The sequence below is a fragment of the Physeter macrocephalus genome, chromosome 13 (genome assembly GCF_002837175.3).
Source record: "Physeter macrocephalus isolate SW-GA chromosome 13, ASM283717v5, whole genome shotgun sequence".
NCBI lineage: Eukaryota > Metazoa > Chordata > Mammalia > Artiodactyla > Physeteridae > Physeter > Physeter macrocephalus.
In genome coordinates this window covers 71,691,291-71,711,417 of record NC_041226.1, presented here as the reverse complement: position 1 = coordinate 71,711,417, position 20,127 = coordinate 71,691,291, and the positions used below count along the sequence as shown (strand labels likewise).

Below are 20,127 nucleotides of genomic sequence, written 5' to 3'. Positions count from 1 at the left end.
GTCATATAAGGGGCAATTGAAATTCCACAGCACAAAGGCAATGCAGAGAAGAAGAAGAAAAAAGAGTCAATCTTTCATATGTTTTTTTCAAAGCCTTGGCAAGAAACCAGGGGTAATATTTTTGCAACTGGGAATGTGTGTTTGCTGAAGGATATTCCCACATTTGAATCATCCTCAGGGGTCCTAGGCTTGTTTTACTTTCAAAGGTAGAGAGGGCATCACATTAACCCCAACTGGGAAAAGGAAAATGCCCCACTGTAATTCTCCTCCAGGGAGCAGGGATAAAGGGATTACATATGCCTGCATAATGGAGAATTTCCTCACTCAGACAAGACAAAAGACTTCATTATTTTTCACCAGACACTTGAAGCCTTGTGTCTCCCGGTTCCAGAAGCCAAGAAGGCCGACCAAGTTTGTTTAATTTTAAACCGCTAGATGGAGTTTCTAAGGAACCGGCCTTCCGGGACTGGCCACTATGAAGAGATAAAGAGAAGATATTGAACACCTTCATGCCACGACTCTTAGGGTCTTTCCTCTAAGGCGAGCAAGACCTTCCCTGAAGATCACAGAGTGTGTCTTCGATACCTGAGCTTTGCTTTCTCTCTAGGCAGCAAAGAAATGAACACTTTCTTCCTGAAAACATATTTCTTTGATCCTTATGTGAGACCAAAAGGCATCTAAGTCCTCATGAAAAATTTAAAGTGGCAAAATAGAACTTAATTGAACATTCGAGTAATTTTCCTTCTGACTAGGTCTATTCCTGAGTAGCTTTAACAATGTGTGCATCTCATTTCTTATTGGTGCAGTATGAAAAGTGCCAAATTCCTCAGTTATTTACTGAAATAGTAAATAACTCTTGAATAGTTATATAACTATTCAAGAGTTATTTACTATTTCAGCTTGGCAGTAGATTCCTGTAAGACAAGATGCACAGTGACCCTGTTCCCAGTGACAGACCCAATCTCCTGTTTCAGAGATTGATTTCAGCTCAGCTTCATGCTGGCTTGCACGTTTCCCTTAATAGCGCTCTCATAGAATATAGCTCAAGATGTATAAACTTCCTACTTGCAAGAAGCAATGTCTGGTTTTGTGTTACCGTTTCAGGGTCTCATCTCTTTTAGGTGTGCAGCCCGCTTCTTGAGGGGTGTAGTATTCTAACTTGAGATCAAATTAAGATGATTTAACTTCCCCTTTCGAAAGCATATTTCAAACACGAAAGCCTATTTCAAAGGCATATTTTCTGCTTTGTGATTATTTCTGTGCTTCGTGAGCATGAAGGGATCAAAAAAGAAATGAAGACATTTGATCTTCGCAGAAGATGTCAAGGTTCCTTCGTGTAACAGATGTTTCTTGAGCGCCTACTGTGTACAAGGTGAAGTAATCAGGGACCGAGCAGAGAGTCTTGGAGCTGTCGGGAGCGCGGCGGGGGTGAGGAGCTGCGGGACCCGTGACAGCGCTGTGGAGGTGGGGCTGGAAGGGCAGGTTGGAAGCGGACCCTACAGGACTTTGCAAGTCAAGCTGAGCCTTTGGTCTTCGTCTTTCTCTGAAGAACAGTAGGATGTTGAAGGTTTCAAGGCAGTGACGATGGCCGTATTCGGGATCTATTGCTATGTTGCAAATACTCCGCAACTCAGTGATTTACACGGCACGCGGATAACCTCACAGTTTCAGCCAGGAAGCTGGGCCTGGCTTAGTGGGGTCTCTGACTCTGGGTCCTTCACAAAGCTGCAGGCATTTTGACGGAAATGGGCAGGACGCCCTGCCCAGCTCGCTTGCACGGTTACGGATGAGCTGGTATGCCTCCTGGGCTGTCGGATGAATGCTTCACTTCCTCAAGGGCTGTTCCTGGGAGGGCACCCTCACCCCCTTTAGGAAGGGGGTCTCTCCAGAGCGCAGCTCCCAACAAGGCAGCCTTCGTCCCCAGAGCAAGCCAGAGACTGCGGAAGATGAAAGCACAGCGTCTGGTGACCTCTTCCATCTCTTCTGCCTTATGTTTGTTTAAAGCAAGTCTCCAAGTCCCACCCACACTAAGGGGCTGCACACGGGCATGGAAACCAGGAGGTGGGGTCATCGGGGGCCATCTGAGAAGCACCCGCCGCAGTCACACCGTGGCTGGTCACTTCAGAAATCATCACTTTGCTTGGGATAGTAATACGCTTGTGGAGACCGCTTAAGAGGCTGTGGCTCTGCTCCAGAGTGTACATCACTGCTGATCCGTCAGAACAGAGAAGACTTCCTTTCCAGCCCAGATCTGTGTCAAACTTACTGTTCTGTCCTCCACCCTCTATGGAACGTTTTAACATCAACCGTGACACAGGACAAGAAAAGAAAGTCAATAATGGCAACTAAAATTCAAATCGCGCGTTTATGTTTCCAAAGCGCTTGCACATTCATAATCCTACTCGATTCCTCCTACTCCCTATGACGTCAGTAGCAAAGGTATTATTGTCACCACATCTTACACGTGGGCTCGGAGAAGGCATGTCACTTGCCTGAGGTCCCACAGCTGGGAAGAGCTGAGGTCAGAAGAGCGTGGTTCTAAACCATGTGTTTTCTCAAATCATCTTCTCCATTTGGCCTCCAGACAGAGGCAGAACTTTCTGTTCGCTTCTGTGCTGCTGGGTGGAGACCTGCAAACCTCTGAAGCTTTGCTTCTTTGAACCTGAGACTAGCGAGTTCTAAATCCTGCCCCCATGCTTCCCTCACTTCACTCTCTGTGCACCCCCATCTCCCCCTTCACGTATCCGTCCTGTCCATCCGTCAGCCCCGTTCGCGTGCCGGGAACTGCGTTTCTAGGAATATGGGTTTGAGTGATGAAATGGTCCCTGAGAAATGTACAGTCTAATAAGGGAGGTAACTAATGATGGCCAAACGCCACAAGCATTAAACAAGCTCGGTCAATAACATGCTGCAGGAACACGGAACATCAGACATAATCCTTCTGTGCTTTCACGTCGGTGAAATATTTATTTCTCACTTGATGTTACTTATCAGAACCCATTTATATCAAAGTTTGTAATTATATGACGCATGTCAAAACGTGATGTGGTACTTCCTAGTTTGGGTTACAGTTGATGCTTGTATGTATAATGAAAGTGTATTTCCTTTTAAACATAATAAAGCAATCTTTTACCATACTTGCGTGTGAACCTTGGCACACTGCAGTAGAGAGTATGTAGCCTCTTAGTAGCATCTGATTGTGCCAGATGCAGGTGACTTTTCTCCCAAGTTTATTATTTTCTTAAATAACAAAATATTTTACATTTATCAGAGAATGTGACAATGGCTTATGTATGAGGCTGTCTTATCTATGCAGAAACCTCCTAACGTTGCATCCTTCCTACATCTGCTTCAAAGCCCAGGTGTCCCCAGGGTGGAAGTACTGTGTGCCTGCTTTCCCACACCCTTGCCCCTGCCAGGCCCCTCCTACCCCAGATCCATCTCCTTTTATCTGAGTTTCTTCCTTCATCCATAGGGAGCTCGTTTTTGACAACTAGTCTCCTTGTATAATATAATTAGATTTTTCCCATATGTTTTCTTTCAGATGGATTTATGTATCTGTAGAAAAGTTTTTTCTGTACCATTAGCTGTTTTTGTTGGGGGAGGGGGATTATTACGGACAAACAGCTAGTTATTAACTATAATGGATACCTTGCCTAGAAGAAAATTTTGCCTTTTAATTTTAGTAAGATTCTAGCACTGTACTTAAAAGGGGAGAAGTGTAAACCTTTAAGAGCCTTTCATGAACTGCCTTTCATGTGCCCCCCTCAAAAAAAGATTGCTTTTGCCCAATTTGCTATGAATATGACCCTCAGTTTTCAGCAAAGAAACCCTAGCATTTACCCTTAGAGTTTCCTAGTTTGAAAGACACTGGACATCCTCAAAGGAAAGAACGAGATGTCAGAGCATTTGGTCTGAGGAGAGACTCCCCAAGGGGACTGACTGCTAAATGAAGACAGAGACTGTTGGCCTTGGTTTTGGTACCAGATCTGGGGGCGAGGTGCTGGGGTGTGGGTCTGGCACAGGGGGTCAGAGAGTCACATTGAGCCTGAGGCTCCAAAGGGGACCATTAACACCCGGGCGAGAGGGCCCCACCTGCCTGATTTCATCCTGCTCAGATCACAGGGCACCTTGTTACCCCAGGGAAGGAGGAGGTGAGTAAGCAGCCTCTGCTCAGAGAACAAGAAGATTCTGGCAGGGGCCTCTCGCCCAGGAAACGGAAGCCACCGAGGCTGATGCTCTGAAGCCACCTGTTACATGTTCTAACCGGCCCAGAGTTAGTGAGCGTTTTCTTCTTTCTTTCCCATCAGTATCTAGTTTGAAATTGTTCCAGCAAACAGTGCTTATAACGGAGAAGGAAGTGGTAGGAAAAGGATAGTAAGGCAAATGGTTCTATATGTAACATTTAAGTGGCTGTCTTAGTCTGATTAAGCACGGGTTTTCTGACTGTAGGATAGAGCTAAAAAGCCAGCCCCCATCAACCCCGCCCCAGATGAGTGCAAATCACAGAGAACCTGAAGACTCACAATGGACTGCAAACATTCATGTCACGTGTATGGCTGAAACTCCAGCCCATTGGAGTATTATTTTCTGAATTCTCTAGACCCAACAGAAAAGAGGGAGCTGATCTTGAAGCAAAGAGGAAAAGAGGGGTTGCTTTCTCACCCCAACTTCAGCCACGCTCTTGGTGGAGGAGATGGAAGAGGAGGTATCATAGGGTGGGGGTAGGGGGACTTCCAGTATGGGTCTGTCTCCACGGAGACCTGCTTGTCATGTTCAGTCAGAGGAGGGCGTCTCAGGTGTGGTCCCGACTCTTCTCCAGCAAGGATGCCCAGGCATCCTCAGACTGGGCTTTCGGGCAGACACCAGCAGTTTGGTTTTTTTTTAATCACAGGCAGCTTAAAGCCAGTTACATTCTATATACTTCAAGCATAGCAGGGACACCCAACTCAAACGGGTATTTTGTAATCAAGTTGTATGTGTTTTGTATTTAAGACCTATAGGTCTCATGTACTTTAGGGAAGAGTCTTGTGACAAAAAGTAAAAGTTACTAAGTGGTTAAAAGTCAAGTCTTTTTTAAAATATTGAAGTACAGTTGATTCAAAATGTGTTAGTTTCTGGTGTACAGCAAAGTGATTCATATTACATATATACATATATATCTGAATCTTTTTCAGATTCTTTTCCATTTTACAATAGTTTATTACAAGATAATGAATATAGTGCCCTGTGCTATACAGTAGGACCTTGTTGTTTATCTAATTTATATATAGTATTTTGTACCTGCTATACAGGGATAAATTAGGAGTTTGGGATTAGCAGATACAAAGTACTATATATAACATTGAAGGTTAAGTCTTGACTGTTTACACAAATGGCAAGGATCTGTATATCTATGCCAGAACAACACTGTTCTCCAAATAGATTTTTTTCAGAATGCCTTCATGATTTTCAGACCTTTGTCCAAAAAATAATTCATAAGGTACATAATATGAGATCATCCTATACCTTTGTCAACTCAGCTGAACTTACAAATGCATCTTCCTCTTCGACCCCGTTGCAGTCCTGGAAATAGCACCGTCTCTATATATCACTGCCATAAACCCTTGCTGTTCAATAAAATTTTGACTTGGGTTTTATCTCAAAATGGTCCATGTTGCTCATTAAACTAAGCAGAGTGATTTGGGGGCATTATTTCCTGTAATGCATTTACATTTGTTGCATGTGTATGATTTCTCATAGGTATTCGTCGTAATTATCTTCACTGGCGTCAAAGCCGTTTTTAAGTACTTGAAAATACACATGATCTCATAAGAGATGCTGTTTTAAGTATGCTGAACAGACATAGATCTTTTTCTCGAAGATCTTAACTCTGAGACAGACAGTCATAATATAACTCAAAGCCAATCTAGAAATGCAATTTAGGAACCATAAATACGAAAGTGTTACGAATGCAGTGACAGAAGTACATGGGTTCCAGTTGGAACACATGTGGTGTCATAAAATTTGCATATCACAAAATCATTGCATTTTAAGTCTCTGAGTTTTCTTCAAGATCAAGGCCTTTTCCTCGCTTTATAGATAATGAAACTGAGCCCAAAGATCCCTCAACTGGTTCCTGACAGTGTTGCCTTGGAACACAGATCTCTTAACCACGATTTCTTTTCTTTCCACTTGACTACTACATCAAGGGAATTCCTGTCATCTCCAGTTGGAGAGAGCTTCCTGGGGAAGAAATGTTGTTTTCTCTCCGAATCATTCACGCCACAGGTGTTGAGTCACTCATTAGCAAATCTGAAATTAACACGAGCCTGGTTATGGTTTAAAGCGAACATGTTTTAAAAAGTCTTCAGAGCTTTGTGACTACAAAGAAAGTGGCAACTGGTTACCTGTAAGCCGCAGGCTTTCAGCTGACGTTTCTCTAGGTATTCATTCCAGCTTTAATTACTTGTCTTTTCTATTAGTTTTTTGCCTCTAACTTTACCCTTTCCTAGCGTTCTGCAAAATCTCCTTGGAACATATATTCCATCAGCCCGGGAGCCTAGGTGGACAAATCCTTCCCTAAGGGCTTTTATTAGAAACCTCCCTGTCTAAATTGAAAACCCGCACCATGGGTACCTGTGGTTAGGCTGGCCCTGCGGCTTACAGAATCCCGGTAGAGGCTCTTCTGTTTGGGGTGGGGATGGAATGGGGACACATGGGGAGGGGATTGTTTTCTATTCATTTTCCAGCACCTTTTCGTGACTATGACCGTTCTGTTTCGAAAGTGTTCTTGACACAGAACCCAGAGCTCATTTACATTATTGGCAATGTGTCATTTGCTGTGCTTTGTCTTATCATTGGTGTTTCCTTAAGAAGAAGAAGAAGAATGAGCAGTTATGCATTATTCATCCCAAGTGTACAAATCAGGCATTTATCTGCGGCTCCTTTTTTTTCTAGAGCTTGCACTCGACAGCGCATGCTGAGCGGATCATTTGAGGGGCAGCCGGCAAAGGAAAGGTCGATTCTCAGTGTGCAGCACCATATCCGCCAAGAGCGCAGGTAAATACACCGGAAGACAAGGCTGCAGAGAAATGAAGGGAAGGAGTTTTACCGGAAGCATCACTGACCCCAGCCCTGGTCAGGAGGCAGGCCCGGGTTAAGAGCTGAGCTCTGTTTGCTGATGGCAACAGTAATAAAACTCACAATCAGATTCAAAGAATCAAAACATCTTTCAAAAACCCTTCCCTTGGTGATGATAGCCAAATTCTCCCTTTTAAGATCAGAAGGAAAAACTCTGAATTTTGTTAGATGAGATCAAAGGCAGGTGGATAGACTAAAACTTTTGCTACAAAAAGAAATAGTAAGCATTTGTGATGCTATCAGGAGTTATTTCATTTTTATGATGGTCGTTGCTTAAAAGTCCAGATTTGGTCTCGAGATGTATTGATCAGTTGGTTGTGATTGTTTCAGGTCACTAAGACACGGATCAAACAGCCAGAGGGTCAGCAGGGGGAAATCTCTTGAAACTCTGACTCAAGATGTAAGTTCTAAGCAGTGCTTTGGATTTTGGAAGTATGATTGTGAAAACGTATTTAAATGGTTGCTTAGACAATTCCAGCACCTGGGTTCTTCTGTCACATTGTCACGTCTGCTTAAACACTTCATACCAGAAGGAATCAGGAAACTCAGGAAGCAAACTAAATGGCCAGGTACGGAAAAGTGACCATAAACTGTAGAAAAACCTGGACAACCCTCAAAGCACATATCTTCGTTTAGATAGTAACACAAAAGTGAAATATCAGACGCATTTGACTGAAATTAAAGACATTTAAAGCATTTGATGGCAATGAATCACATCCGTAACTTTAAATATTTACTAATTTCCAAATACAGGTCCAGTGTCTATCATTTCAAAGTTAACATACTAGGAAATAAAATTTTATTTCTAGAGGAATTTTTCTGTCAAAGACTGCACAAGATTTCCCAAGAATTTCTTTGCTTTTCAACTCTAGGTCATTCATTTATTCATTAACTGACACAGTAAAATATATATATATCAACATTTATGATGTGCCAGGTCCTGTTCTAAGGGATGAGAAGTAGCAGGGAAACAAGACAAAATCCCTGCCCTGTAGGAGCTTACATTCTAGCAAAAGAGACAAACAATAATCAAGTGAACAAGTATATCAGTTTAATCCTTTCTGGGTGTGATTTTTATTTAGTCTCCATCATCTCCTCATTGCTGTGGCAGGTTTGCTCTGTACTACAAAGAAAAATCAAATAGCGTAAAGAAATCAAAGGTGGTAAGTAGAGTGACGGATGTAGAAAACAAACTTATGGTTACCGGGGGATAAGGTGGGGGAGGGATACATTAGGAGATTGGGATTGACATATCCACACTACTATATATAAAATAGATAACTAATAAGGACCTACTGTATAACACAGGGAACTCTGCTCAATACTCTAATGGCCTATATGGGAAAGGAATCTTAAAAAAAAAAGAGTGGGTATCTGTATATGTATAACTGATTCACTTTGCTGTACAGCAGAAACTAACACAACATTGTAAATCAACCATACTCCAATAAAAAGAAAAAGAAGAGAAATCAAAGGTGGAGATTTGGGGGCAGGGAACATTAGAAAGGAGGGTGACACCTCTGAATTAGCCCAGAGACCCCCAAAAAGTGAAGGAACGAACCATGTGAAATCCCAGGGAAACCAGAGGAGGCAAAAGTCTAACCTGTGGGCTAGACTCGCCAGCAGTGAGATCATGCCGAGATTACCACGAGAGAGTTGGAAAGGACATACTAAATACTTATCATTAGTGAAGCCCTGATTAAGATATAGGTGTTGAGTCTGGATAACTTGGCTAAGAAAGCAGAGTCTTGAATGTTCAGAGCCAAGGAGGGCATTTGAGAAAGCAAGAGAAAGTTAGCAAGGCTTAGGGTTTTTTGTTTTTGTCTTTTTCACCACTTTACCTCTTATTTCTGAAGAGTGTCTGGAGTTTTCGGCACAGTCCATCTGCTTTCAATCTGCAGAGACTGCCTAGTCAGAGTACACTCTCCTCATTAAGTGTTTCAGGCGAAACTGAGGATGGAGGAAGTCGGTGATGAGGACGCCTGATACCACCATTACCAATATGCGTGGTTCTAATGGGCACAGACATCTGTTAGCACCATGGCCGTTAAGCCGGAGCTCTGTCTGCTGTGATCTACCCTGCGGCCAACGTGGAGTTGTGATCAGATCCAACACGTGGCCTCTGCGCACCTAGGACTGGGCGTCAGGCGTTTTGCAGGGAGACAGCTTCTAGATGGAAATTCGGAGGCAGCACTAGTTCAAAGCGCTTTCCTTCAGTGAGATTCAATAGAAATGTGTGGTCTACTTAAGCATCAAATTAGAACATGGCTTTGAAAATGTGTGTTGAAAAATACACGACAAAAGGCCCAATTTGAAAAGTCTCCATTCCAGAGGCTGAATTCTTCTTTAGAGACTTTTTATGGTATTTTCTACATAGACGTATAACAAAAATCCATACCCCGTCTTCTCCACAGCAAAAGGTCACGGGGTTCTGCTAATTTCATAAGCGATCTCTCCTAGTGTCTTTTCCTCCAGAATAGAAGCCATTGAAAATAGGGAGCTTTATCTTTGTCACTTATTCCAAATGATAGAAGGTACAGATCATTACATCCAAGGAATGCTTTTCTATAAAGTCCATCCAGTTAGTTGAACAATGGTTCTCCGTCTTCTACGGCAGCGGTCCCCAACCTTTTTGGCACCAGGGACGGGTTTCATGGAAGACAGTTTTTCCACGGACGGGGTGCGGGGTGGTGTGGGGTGTGGTGGGGGATGCTTCAGGCAGTGATACGGGCGATGGGGAGCCATGGGGAGCCACGGGGAGGGGTGGGGAGCGGCAGATGAAGCTTCGCTCGCTTGCCGGCCGCTCACCTCCTGCTGTGCGGCCCGCTTCCTAACAGGCCCCGGACCGGTACCAGTTCTGTGGCCTGGGGGTCGGGGACTCCTGTTCTGTGGAGTAAAAACCAGAGTCAAGATCCTAATGATCCACCTTCCGCCATCCTGCTGGCCTCAGCTCTTCCTATCCTCTGTCCTGTCCTCCACCCACCCTGCGTCCTGGCTGTTCCACCTGTGAACACACAGACCCGCCCCTCCCTGGACGCACACATTTCTCCAAATGTCCAGTGACCTGCATCCTCCTAGTCTCTGCTCAAAGAACAGCTCCTTATCGAGACCTGCTGTGACCGCGTGCTCTCTGTCCTGTGCCCCAGGGGTCCGCAACACCCGTCCTCGGCCTGTCGCACGGCAGGAGGTGAGCGGCGGGCTAGCGAGCGAAGCTTCTCTGCCGCTCCCCATCGCTCCCCAGCGCTCGCGTTACCGCCTGGACCATCCCCACCCCCGCAAAGATTGTCTTCCACGAAACCGGTCCCTGGTGCCAAGAAGTCTGAGGACCGCTGCTCTATCCCCCTCTGTTTTTAACCAGAGCACTAAACCTCTTCTAACATTCTTATTTATTTTGATTTCATTTTTAATCTGTCTCCCCTGATGAGAACGTTAGCCACACAAGAGCAGGGATTTTGTCATTTTTTTCCCCTTTTGCCGTATCCACAGCACTACAACAGTGCATAGCACATAATAGGTTCTCAATAAATGTTTTCACTGGAAAAAAAAATACCCTTTTGAGGAAAAAAAAATATCCTTGCTAAGATGATTGTGGCCATTCAAATATTTAGAAAGATATTTATTTCCTTTTTTTTTAATGGTCATCTTCGGAGGAGGGCTGTCAGAAAAATCTCCCACGTTGATGTGTCCCCTTTCATTTCATTTCTAGCATTCCAATACAGTGAGATACAGAAATGCACAAAGAGAAGACAGCGAAATAAAGATGATCCAGGAGAAAAAGGAGCAAGCAGAAATGAAAAGGTACGGGCAGGGTGGTGTTTTGAGGCTGTCGTTTGGGGAAGGCAGGTGTGCCCTTAGCCTAACGCTCCCGTGATTTTCCCGGTCCAGGAAAGTGCAGGAAGAGGAGCTGAGGGAGAACCACCCGTACTTCGATAAGCCCCTGTTCATCGTGGGTCGGGAGCACAGGTTCAGAAACTTCTGCCGAGTGGTGGTCCGAGCTCGCTTCAACGCGTAAGTGACTCCACTGCAGCCAAGGGTTTGGCCCTGAGTCGTGCAAACAGCAGGGGGAGTTGTCATCCAAGGAAGAAGGACTGTGTCGTCCTAACGGGGTCACCGAATAAACCGTGGGCTAGCTGACCACGCTGCTCTTGGCTGAGCGGCCGACCAGGTGGGAAACAAACAAAGGTTGCAAGTAGTTAACATTTACAGAAAACACACGTTTATGAAGCACTTCACAGCCATCCTTATTTGTTCAGGCGCCCGAGACGTTTATAGCAGAGTTGTTAGCTCCATATTTTATTTTGGAGACAGTTAACCAAGGGGAGACGGAATGACAGAGCTGAGGTCACTGCCCACATCTTCTTTTAGACTTGCTGTTTCTTTGTGGTCAAAATACCTGAATTCTAGAATAGTGCAAAATAGAAATCAAGTTGACTAGTGCTTCTATTACCAACTCTTATGAGAAGAAAACCCACTGGCCAGGGTCCCTGTCCCTCCCCACGTGGAAGAAATGTGCGAGAGGGTGTCGGGGTGATCAGCCCAGGGGGTGCTGCATTTGGGACAAGCCAAGCCAAGTGTAGCAGGCAGCCAGTGGAGGAGGTGGGATTCTTGGCATGCGTAACTCTGAGTAAATATCCAGAAGACATTACGAGTCTGGAGAAGGTGTGAAAACGTTCCACTCGGTAGTTGTACCTTCCCTGATACCATCATTAGTAGCATATGTAAGAGCATTGCTGTATGTTATGGGCTGAATTGTGTCCCCCTGGTCCAGAGAAATTCAGATGTTGAAGCCCTAATCCCAGCCCCTTAGAATGTGACCTTACTTGGAGATAAGGACTTTAAAGAGGTAATTAAATTAAAATGAGGTCATTCAGGTGGGCCCTAATCCTATATGACTGGTGTCCTTATAAGACGAGGAAACTTGGACACAGACTGCTATAAGGAGGGACAATGTGAAGACGGCCGTCTACAAACCAAGGAGAGAGGCCTGGAGCAGATCCTTCCCTCACAGCCTCAGGAGGTGCCAACGCTACTGCCACCTTCAACTCAGACGTCCACCTCCAGAACTGGGAGAAGATAAGTTTCTGTTATTTAAGTCCCTCAGCCTGCAGTCCTTTGTTACAGCGGCCCTAGGAAACTAATACATTCTCCTAACCCCTCAGGGCTGGAGGAGACCTCAGGAGCCATTTGGGGTCATTTGTGTCCCCGCTTCTCCAACAGAGGAGGGCATTTAGGTCAGCCGAGGGTAAGGGCTTTGCTCAAGGACGCCAGCTAGGGCCCTCTCTGACTGCCAGTCTACTGTTCTTTCTGCTGTTCTAGAAAGACCTTCGCAGTTTAAAGCACCTGAGTGATAATGATTTAAAACCCCGAGTTTTCACAAAGCATCAGTAGGAAGAAGCTGGCAGTGTAGAGTTGATTTGATCAGTTCCCAAATTGGGTTTTTCATCTGAAATTATCCCATTGGCTGTCTCCATGTTTACATCTAATTGCTAATTCTTGAAGACGGGTCATGGGCTTCCTGAAAGTAAAAGTTATAAATCCCCACCCCAAGAAATTCTATATAAATTACTCTACACGATCACAGTTAAATACAGAGTGAAGAATTCTATTTAATTTATGGATATTTAATTAAATAATTATGAGGAACAGCTCCAAACTGCTAAGGCAAAGACTTTGAATGTTTTTAAATGGAAGTCAAAGTTTAATTTTGTAATATCCTTGTCAGAAATTGTTGAATGGCGTCATGACTTCTAAAATCAGGCATTTTGAAAAATGTAAACTTTGCTTTCCTAAGCATCAATTGCAAACTCTTCTGATTTTTCTTTCATCTAATGTTCTCTGCCTTCCAAAGTCACATACAGTTAACATATATCATAACAGACATTTTGTAGAGGATGTGAGAGAAATTTTAGGTAGATGAGATGTTTATACGTACTCTGCTGCCGAGTTATAACACGCAGGCTGCGTCACAGAGTTTAGGTGTTTGTTCTCTCTTACAGATCTAAAACAGATCCGGTCACGGGAGCTGTGAAAAATACAAAGTACCATCAACTTTAGTAAGCATTACAAACTCTGTTTCCATGCACATTTGAAGTTTCCATGTACTATTTTATGACTCATAAAAATATAAAAATTCCCTTTCTTTTCTTGTCATATTGTGCTGTGAAATAAACAATTGGCGATTCATATAAAAAATGCCAAGTCACTGGCGATTCATTTAAAGAATGCCAGTCACGTTTATAGAATCACAGAGGCATCGTCTCTGACTTTCAGCAACCTTTCCTAGAGTGTTTGCGTTTCTCAGTTTTGTCTGGTCTTTGGCAGTGATTTGCTGGGATTGGTGACTTACCTGGACTGGGTCATGATTATCGTGACCATTTGCTCCTGCATTTCCATGATGTTCGAATCCCCCTTCCGGAGAGTCATGCACGCACCCACTTTGCAGGTACTCTGCCGAATCTCGACTCACAGCTAAGCGGAGAAGCGCCGACCTGCCGTTTTTGCATTCATTGTGACCAAGCTGCCTTCTGCCCTTTCAGATCGCCGAGTATGTGTTTGTGATATTCATGAGCATTGAGCTTAATCTGAAGATTATGGCAGATGGCTTATTTTTCACTCCAACTGCTGTCATCAGGGACTTCGGTGGAGTCATGGACATATTTATATATCTTGTAAGTCTTCGGTTATTTCCTGAATATAAAATTTAATGGTTTTGTAAAATCTCCTGCATTTCTTGGTACAAGAGGGAGATACGTGAGTCACAGAGGTATAGGTGCCATAAACTGAGTTCCTAAGTAGAGCAGTAGTTTAGTATAGGCAAATAAAGGGCATGCATGTAAAATCTAAATAAAAAGCATTAAAAATATTCGTGGATATGGTTCAAATACATCAACCACATTCCTGTATGCATAAGACATACATTAATGAGGTCTACGATATTAAATCTAGTTTGCACACCACAATTCTTGTGGCACCTATACTAAAAAAAAAAAAAAAAAAAAAAAAAACTACATTATATAAGTGATCAATGAGCCGCTTATCGCTAAAAGCAAACTCGAGAGAGTATGCCAATGCCAACACACAAAATACCAGGCCAGGGAAGGCAACCACTCAACTATCTATTTAAACTAAATGGGGAAACCATAGGAAGGGACTCAACGAAATGTCTTTCTATATGTCCAAGAAGGCATAAAATCAGTGTCTTTTCCAACACAACAAGGAGAATTGTGACCATTAACATGTAGCATGTTTAGAGCATTCACAAAGTATTCAGTCCAGTGTGAGGTTGAGTATCCTCGATCAAAGGAATTTCAATCCTGCTGACTGCCGCGGAGCCTCCGGTATATATGTTAAAAGAAGGGGCAGGAGGCACTGGAGTACCCACACCCGCGGTGTGGGCACCCCCATTTCAAACCCCCTGCAAACACCTGATGACTTCCTTTGGGGCCGCTCACAGGTCTGGATCAAGTCCATAGAGATGAGTTGCACGTACACCCAGTGAATGCGTGTCCCACATAACGCGTGGAGTCTCTGCTAAAGGAAACGTGCGGCCAGCTGGCTCACAGAAAATGTAGATAGTAGAGGCTAAATTGCATAAATTCTAGAGGTTATTTTTCCCTCTAGGTGAGCTTGACATTTCTTTGCTGGATGCCTGCAAACGTGCCCGCGGAGTCGGGGGCTCAGCTTCTACTTCTTCTCCGCTGCCTGCGGCCTCTGCGGATATTCAAGCTGGTGCCCCAGATGAGGAAAGTTGTTCGAGAACTTTTCAGCGGCTTCAAGGAAATTTTTCTGGTACGTCACAGTCACCCTTTACTCCTGGTTCCCGGAGTCCAGCTCTTAATGTGGCAAATGAGGGGACAAAGTGATTCTCGCTTGTTGTCAAGGTTAAGTCTGCCATTTTGTTTATTGCCAGAAGATTGTCAAGGTACTAGCAAAACACAGCACAGATTCAAAACCTTCACCCATGGATGCTTCTGGCTTATTGGTATACTTAATTCAACAAATATTTTTAGTAAATTAAAGGGAAGCCTTCTGGAAAGTACAGCGGAAGGAGAATCCAAAGAGAGGGAATTTTCTGACACTTCCATTCCTAACTCTTGACCCTAACTTATACTCTGGGTTTTAGTTGCCCCATCTGGAAATTAAGAAGAAGTTTCAACACCATCGAATTCACAAACGATATTAGGAGTTAACCCATTTAGGCTTGTAATCTCATTTTCTATGTTCCCAAATTCATATAGAACAAAATTTGGCTTTGATCTTTGGAGTGTTAACATAAAACAACTCTTCAAAACTGTAACATACAGGTATACTCTACCTCAATATACAGTAATGAACATTTAGAAATATGATTGAGGAGAAAATATACTTTTTAGTCGGGCAAATATTGATTTAGGGTCTTCTAAGAGCAGGGCTGCAGATAAAACAATGAGTGAGAGGCTCTTTGCTCACAATCTGTTAAAGAAGAATCTTGCCTTACAACAAAGGAGTGATCACAGGATTCTTTTTATTATTAATGAGTTCTGCTGGTGCACGGAAAACATGAATTAACTTACTAAGCTGGTTTTATATCTTGCTTTCTAGAAACACACCTATAGTGAAAAAATAGCTATAGTTGCAGTTGATTCTAAGGTGTTTTAAAGACAGGCTGTTGTGTTACTATAGGCATATAGCTGCTAATACTTTTTAAAATTTTTATTTTATTGAAGTATAGTTGATTTACAATGTTGTGTTAGTATCCTGCTAATACTTTGTTGAAGCTCTGTTTAAAATTCCATATTTTGGGAACTTCCCTGGTTGCACAGTGGTTAAGAATCCGCCTGCCAACGCAGGGGACACGGGTTCGAGCCCTGGTCCGGGAAGATCCCACATGCCACGGAGCAACTAAGCCCATGCGCCACAACTCCTGAGCCTGTGCTCTAGAGCCCGTGAGCCACAACTACTGAGCCCGTGTGCCACAATTAATGAAGCCCACGTGCGTAGAGCCTGTGCTCCGCAACAAGAGAAGCCACCGCAGTGAGAAGCCCAAGCACCACAACGAAGAGTAGCCCCCGCTCGCCGCAACTAAAGAAAGCCCGTGCGCAGCAACGAAGACCCAACGCAGCCAAAAATAAATAAGTTTATAAAATTCCATATTTTTTTTGCACTAAAGCCATAACACTGTGGCTTTTCCCACAGCTGGAATTGAGGGAAAACAGAATAGCACCAGACAATGAATGTGTATACATCTTTGAGCCCTGATAGAATTTAGAAGATGATTTATTTGAGCCTTGCTTCAGAGGATGTTTCTGTGTCATTTTAGTATCTTTAAGGGATATGTTTAGATTATTCAACCAGTAGAGATCAATCGTTTGTTCAGTTTGTTCAGTATTTTCTCTGCTGAGACCAAAATAGTCATCCAGCAGAGGGGAGCCCCAGCCAATTACCAGATTTGCTTCTCAAGACTGATCTCACACCCTCTGTGTGCGGTACTTTGATACGCCCAGAGCCCTCATGCTTGCAAGAAAGCGAAGCCACTATCCCCCTTACGTAGGTAGGCTCTGCTTAACAGACACATGAATCCATTTTGAGAAAATCTGGGAAAGAGAATTATTTCAACATTTTTCTTTTGTTCCATTAAATAAAATAAAGCCAAGTGTTGATTTCAAAATCAGAAAAGTCCAAGTCATGTCAAAAACACCTTAGCCCATTTTCTTACATGGGAGTCATATGTTTTAATTCTAAAAATTCAAAACCTGTTGTTAATTTCCTTCTTTAACATTCCAGCTGGGCTAATTGAATGACCTGGCGGGGAGAAGTTAAAAGGTAGCATCCAAAGACTGTGAATTTCATACGATGTTATCTGAAAAGTCCTGTTCATAATCACTGCTCGAACCAAACCGACTGTTTATAATTTTTTACCAAGAGATTTGCTGTCTCACCCATTTCTTTCAGGTCTCCATTCTTTTGCTGACATTAATGCTTGTTTTTGCAAGCTTCGGAGTTCAGCTCTTTGCTGGAAAACTGGCCAAGTGCAATGATCCCAACATTATTAGAAGGGTAAGATATCCTTTCTGTCTTTTGGGATGAAAATCAAGAACGTTTACCATCCCTGGGTAGCCATGTGCTGAGGCTGCTTTGAGAACAGAACTCTAAGAATACTCTTCCCATGGACTCCCTTTGCTTAAAGCAGGCAGTGTGTCTCTACTGGCTGGTAAAGGTTTATAAGATTAAACCAGGGCTTCCCTGGTGGCGCGGTGGTTGGGAGTCCGCCTGCCGATGCAGGGGACGCGGGTTCGTGCCCCGGTCCGGGAAGATCCCACATGCCGCGGAGCGGCTGGGCCCGTGAGCCATGGCCGCTGGGCCTGCGCGTCCGGAGCCTGTGCTCCGCAACGGGAGAGGCCACAGTGGCGACAGGCCCGTGTACAGCAAAAAAAAAAAAAAAAAAAAAAAAAAAAAAATCACATCTCAGACAGTCCTGTTCTTCCCACCTATTCCGAGGTCAAGCCACTGTTGACGTCTTCCATATGGTCACCCAAGATTCCATGTGAAAACTTCCCCTTTAGGTCCTTCCCTAACTTAATCCTGCCTCTGCTGTGACCTGACACTCATACCAGCAAACAGCTCCCCCAAAATACAAGAGGCAAAGTTTGACTTCCACACCCCTTCTTATGACTCACCCACTCCACATTCCTCTGTTAGGAAGTCAGGGCCTTGCATTAGCTCTTAGGTGCCCAGAATCTTCCCCATGAAGGCAACCAAGACTCAGGCTTGAACCAAGCTTGAATACTTTCGATTCTACTTTTTTTTTTTTTTGGCCGCACTGCATGGCTTGTGGGATCTTAGTTCCCCAGCCAGGGATCGAACCCAGGCCCCGGAAGTGAAAGGGCCAAGTCCTAACCACTGGACCGCCAGGGAAGTCCCTCTACTCTTTTCTTTCTCTTTCTTTGGCCAGTGTTATAAGAGAGGAGGCTAGCTTCTGGAACAGCCCCAGTATGTCAGTAGCTGAACGTAATGAAATGAATATATTTATTGCATGTTGAATAATTCAGGCAGCTCTCCTCCAAATGACCACCCAATGGCTCATGCTTCCTCTGTCCTGTGTCCCTAGCCTTTGCTGTCTTCAAAGTCTTCTCTGTTTAGCTGGCAGTTAGGAACAGAAAACCATCTCTCTCTCAGAGGACTATAGGCAGAGCCTAGAAGCAACGCATGTGTCTTCACCCCACATTCCACTGGAAAGAGCGTGGCCTCACCAGACTGAAGTGAGGCCGTGATGTGTCGTTTCGTGGTGTATTTTGTAGCAAAGGGGGCGGGGTTTGGTTAATAATCAGCCAACCTCTGCTGCATCGCCCACTGTCCCATTCTCTTAGAATCCTGCCCGATGTTACAAGTAGGTTAATGGAGTGAACCCAGTTCTGCTGATGCATAAACTAGCAAGAGTATTTCCTCTTCCACCCAGGTAAAATAATGCTTAAGTCTCATTAAAATGCATGTTTCCAAAAGGGCTACCAGAGCCGAACTAAAACACTTATTCCCAGCAAATATGGCCGTCTAATATAAATTGTATACTACTATGACATTTCTACATTTTGAGGCTTCTAATTATAAAGCTTAGTAGCTCTCGAATTTTTAGAAAATACACGTAACATCTTTGTCCAGTCAAAATACATTATCAGTCATGTTAATAATGAGATTTTTCAGGAAGACGCAGCGCAGAAGAGACAAACTTAGGATGGGCAGACCTTACGCTATTTCACAAGGTATCGCCCGGGTCGCTGCTTCCTTTAACTCCCCTTCCCAGGGGTTCCAGGAATTTTGATAAACCTGACAGGACATGCAAGGAACATGGGATAAAGGTCATGGTGTACCAAATGAGCTAAATGAAGGCATTAATAATGAGCTGATGCATTAGCCCACAAGCTTATGTAAGGAAAGAAGGGTTATTTTAGGTCCACCCTGAGTAGAGGCCAGAAAGATGATAACAACATTTCAAGATGAAGCCTCGTAGGAATAGTGGATGACTCAGGGGAGTAATAATGGCCTAAGAGCCTTGTGATTTTACACTATCTGCTCATACCCAGCCCAAGCTAAAGAGTAACGACTTGTATAGGGGACGGAGGGCACACGGTGGACAGACAGACGTACAGATACCATGAGGCATTTATTCTTTTCCAGAGAACAATGAGGTCTCTGTGGGAAGCTCATAAGGAAAGTCTAAGAAACCTTAGCCATCAGAAGGCCATCAGGAACAAGCAGAATAATTGCAAAACAAATTGGCATAGTGAGAAGTGGCCCGTGTCTTTGTATTTGGACGAATTCTTTTCTAGTCCTAACATAAGAGGCCAAAGCCAAGCGTGTCATGTGGATGAAGGGGATACTTCAGTGTACCTTTATAAGAGAAGAGACAAACCCAAGGAAAAGGGGAAACTAGATACCCCAACATTTGGGCCACACAGCTCACATTTAAAGGCCATGAAGCTTGAGTTGTTGGTGCCATGTCTCCGGTTGGAATCATATAATATGTGGTGTTCGATGGCTGGCCTTTTCACTTAGCATAATATCTTCAAGGTTCATCCATGTTGTAGCATGTGTCAGTACTTCATTATTTTTATGGCTGAATAATATTCCACAGTATGGATAGACCACATTTTGTCCGTGTATTTGTTGATTGATGGACATTTGAATTGTTTCCACCTTTGAGCTATTGTAAATAATGCTATTTATAATAATAATGATATAAACATCCATGTACAAATTTCCACGTGAATATATGTTTCATTTCTCTTGGGTAGATACCTAGGAGAAGAATTGCTGCATCCTGTGGTAACTCTAATTATTTAAGGACCTGCCACACTATTTTCCAAAGTGGCTGCACCATTTTCCATTCCCACCAGCAGTGTATGAGGGTTCTAGTATGAGGATTAAGATTTCTGCACATCCTTGTCAAAGTTTGCTTTTTGACTTCTTGATTAGAGCCTTCTTAGTGAGTGGGAAATGGTATCCCATTGTGGTTTTGATTTGCATTTCCCT

The 20,127-nt window shown here is 43.7% G+C and overlaps 1 protein-coding gene across 6 annotated transcripts in view; it reads left to right on the top strand.

The window, feature by feature from the left end:
• Positions 1-20,127, top strand: part of NALCN (sodium leak channel, non-selective) — a 318,984-nt gene that overhangs the window by 239,438 nt on the left and 59,419 nt on the right. For all 6 annotated transcript variants that reach the window (XR_003682527.2, XM_028497339.2, XM_028497338.2 and 3 more), the window contains 9 exons: positions 6,940-7,041; positions 7,453-7,522; positions 10,829-10,920; positions 11,008-11,130; positions 13,119-13,175; positions 13,444-13,564; positions 13,659-13,790; positions 14,743-14,910; positions 17,053-17,157. Coding sequence is in view for 5 of the 6 variants with exons in the window: in XM_028497339.2 (XP_028353140.1) it covers positions 6,940-7,041; positions 7,453-7,522; positions 10,829-10,920; positions 11,008-11,130; positions 13,119-13,175; positions 13,444-13,564; positions 13,659-13,790; positions 14,743-14,910; positions 17,053-17,157 (970 nt within the window). In the remaining variant the exon portion in view is untranslated. The remainder of the gene's footprint in view (positions 1-6,939; positions 7,042-7,452; positions 7,523-10,828; positions 10,921-11,007; positions 11,131-13,118; positions 13,176-13,443; positions 13,565-13,658; positions 13,791-14,742; positions 14,911-17,052; positions 17,158-20,127) is intronic.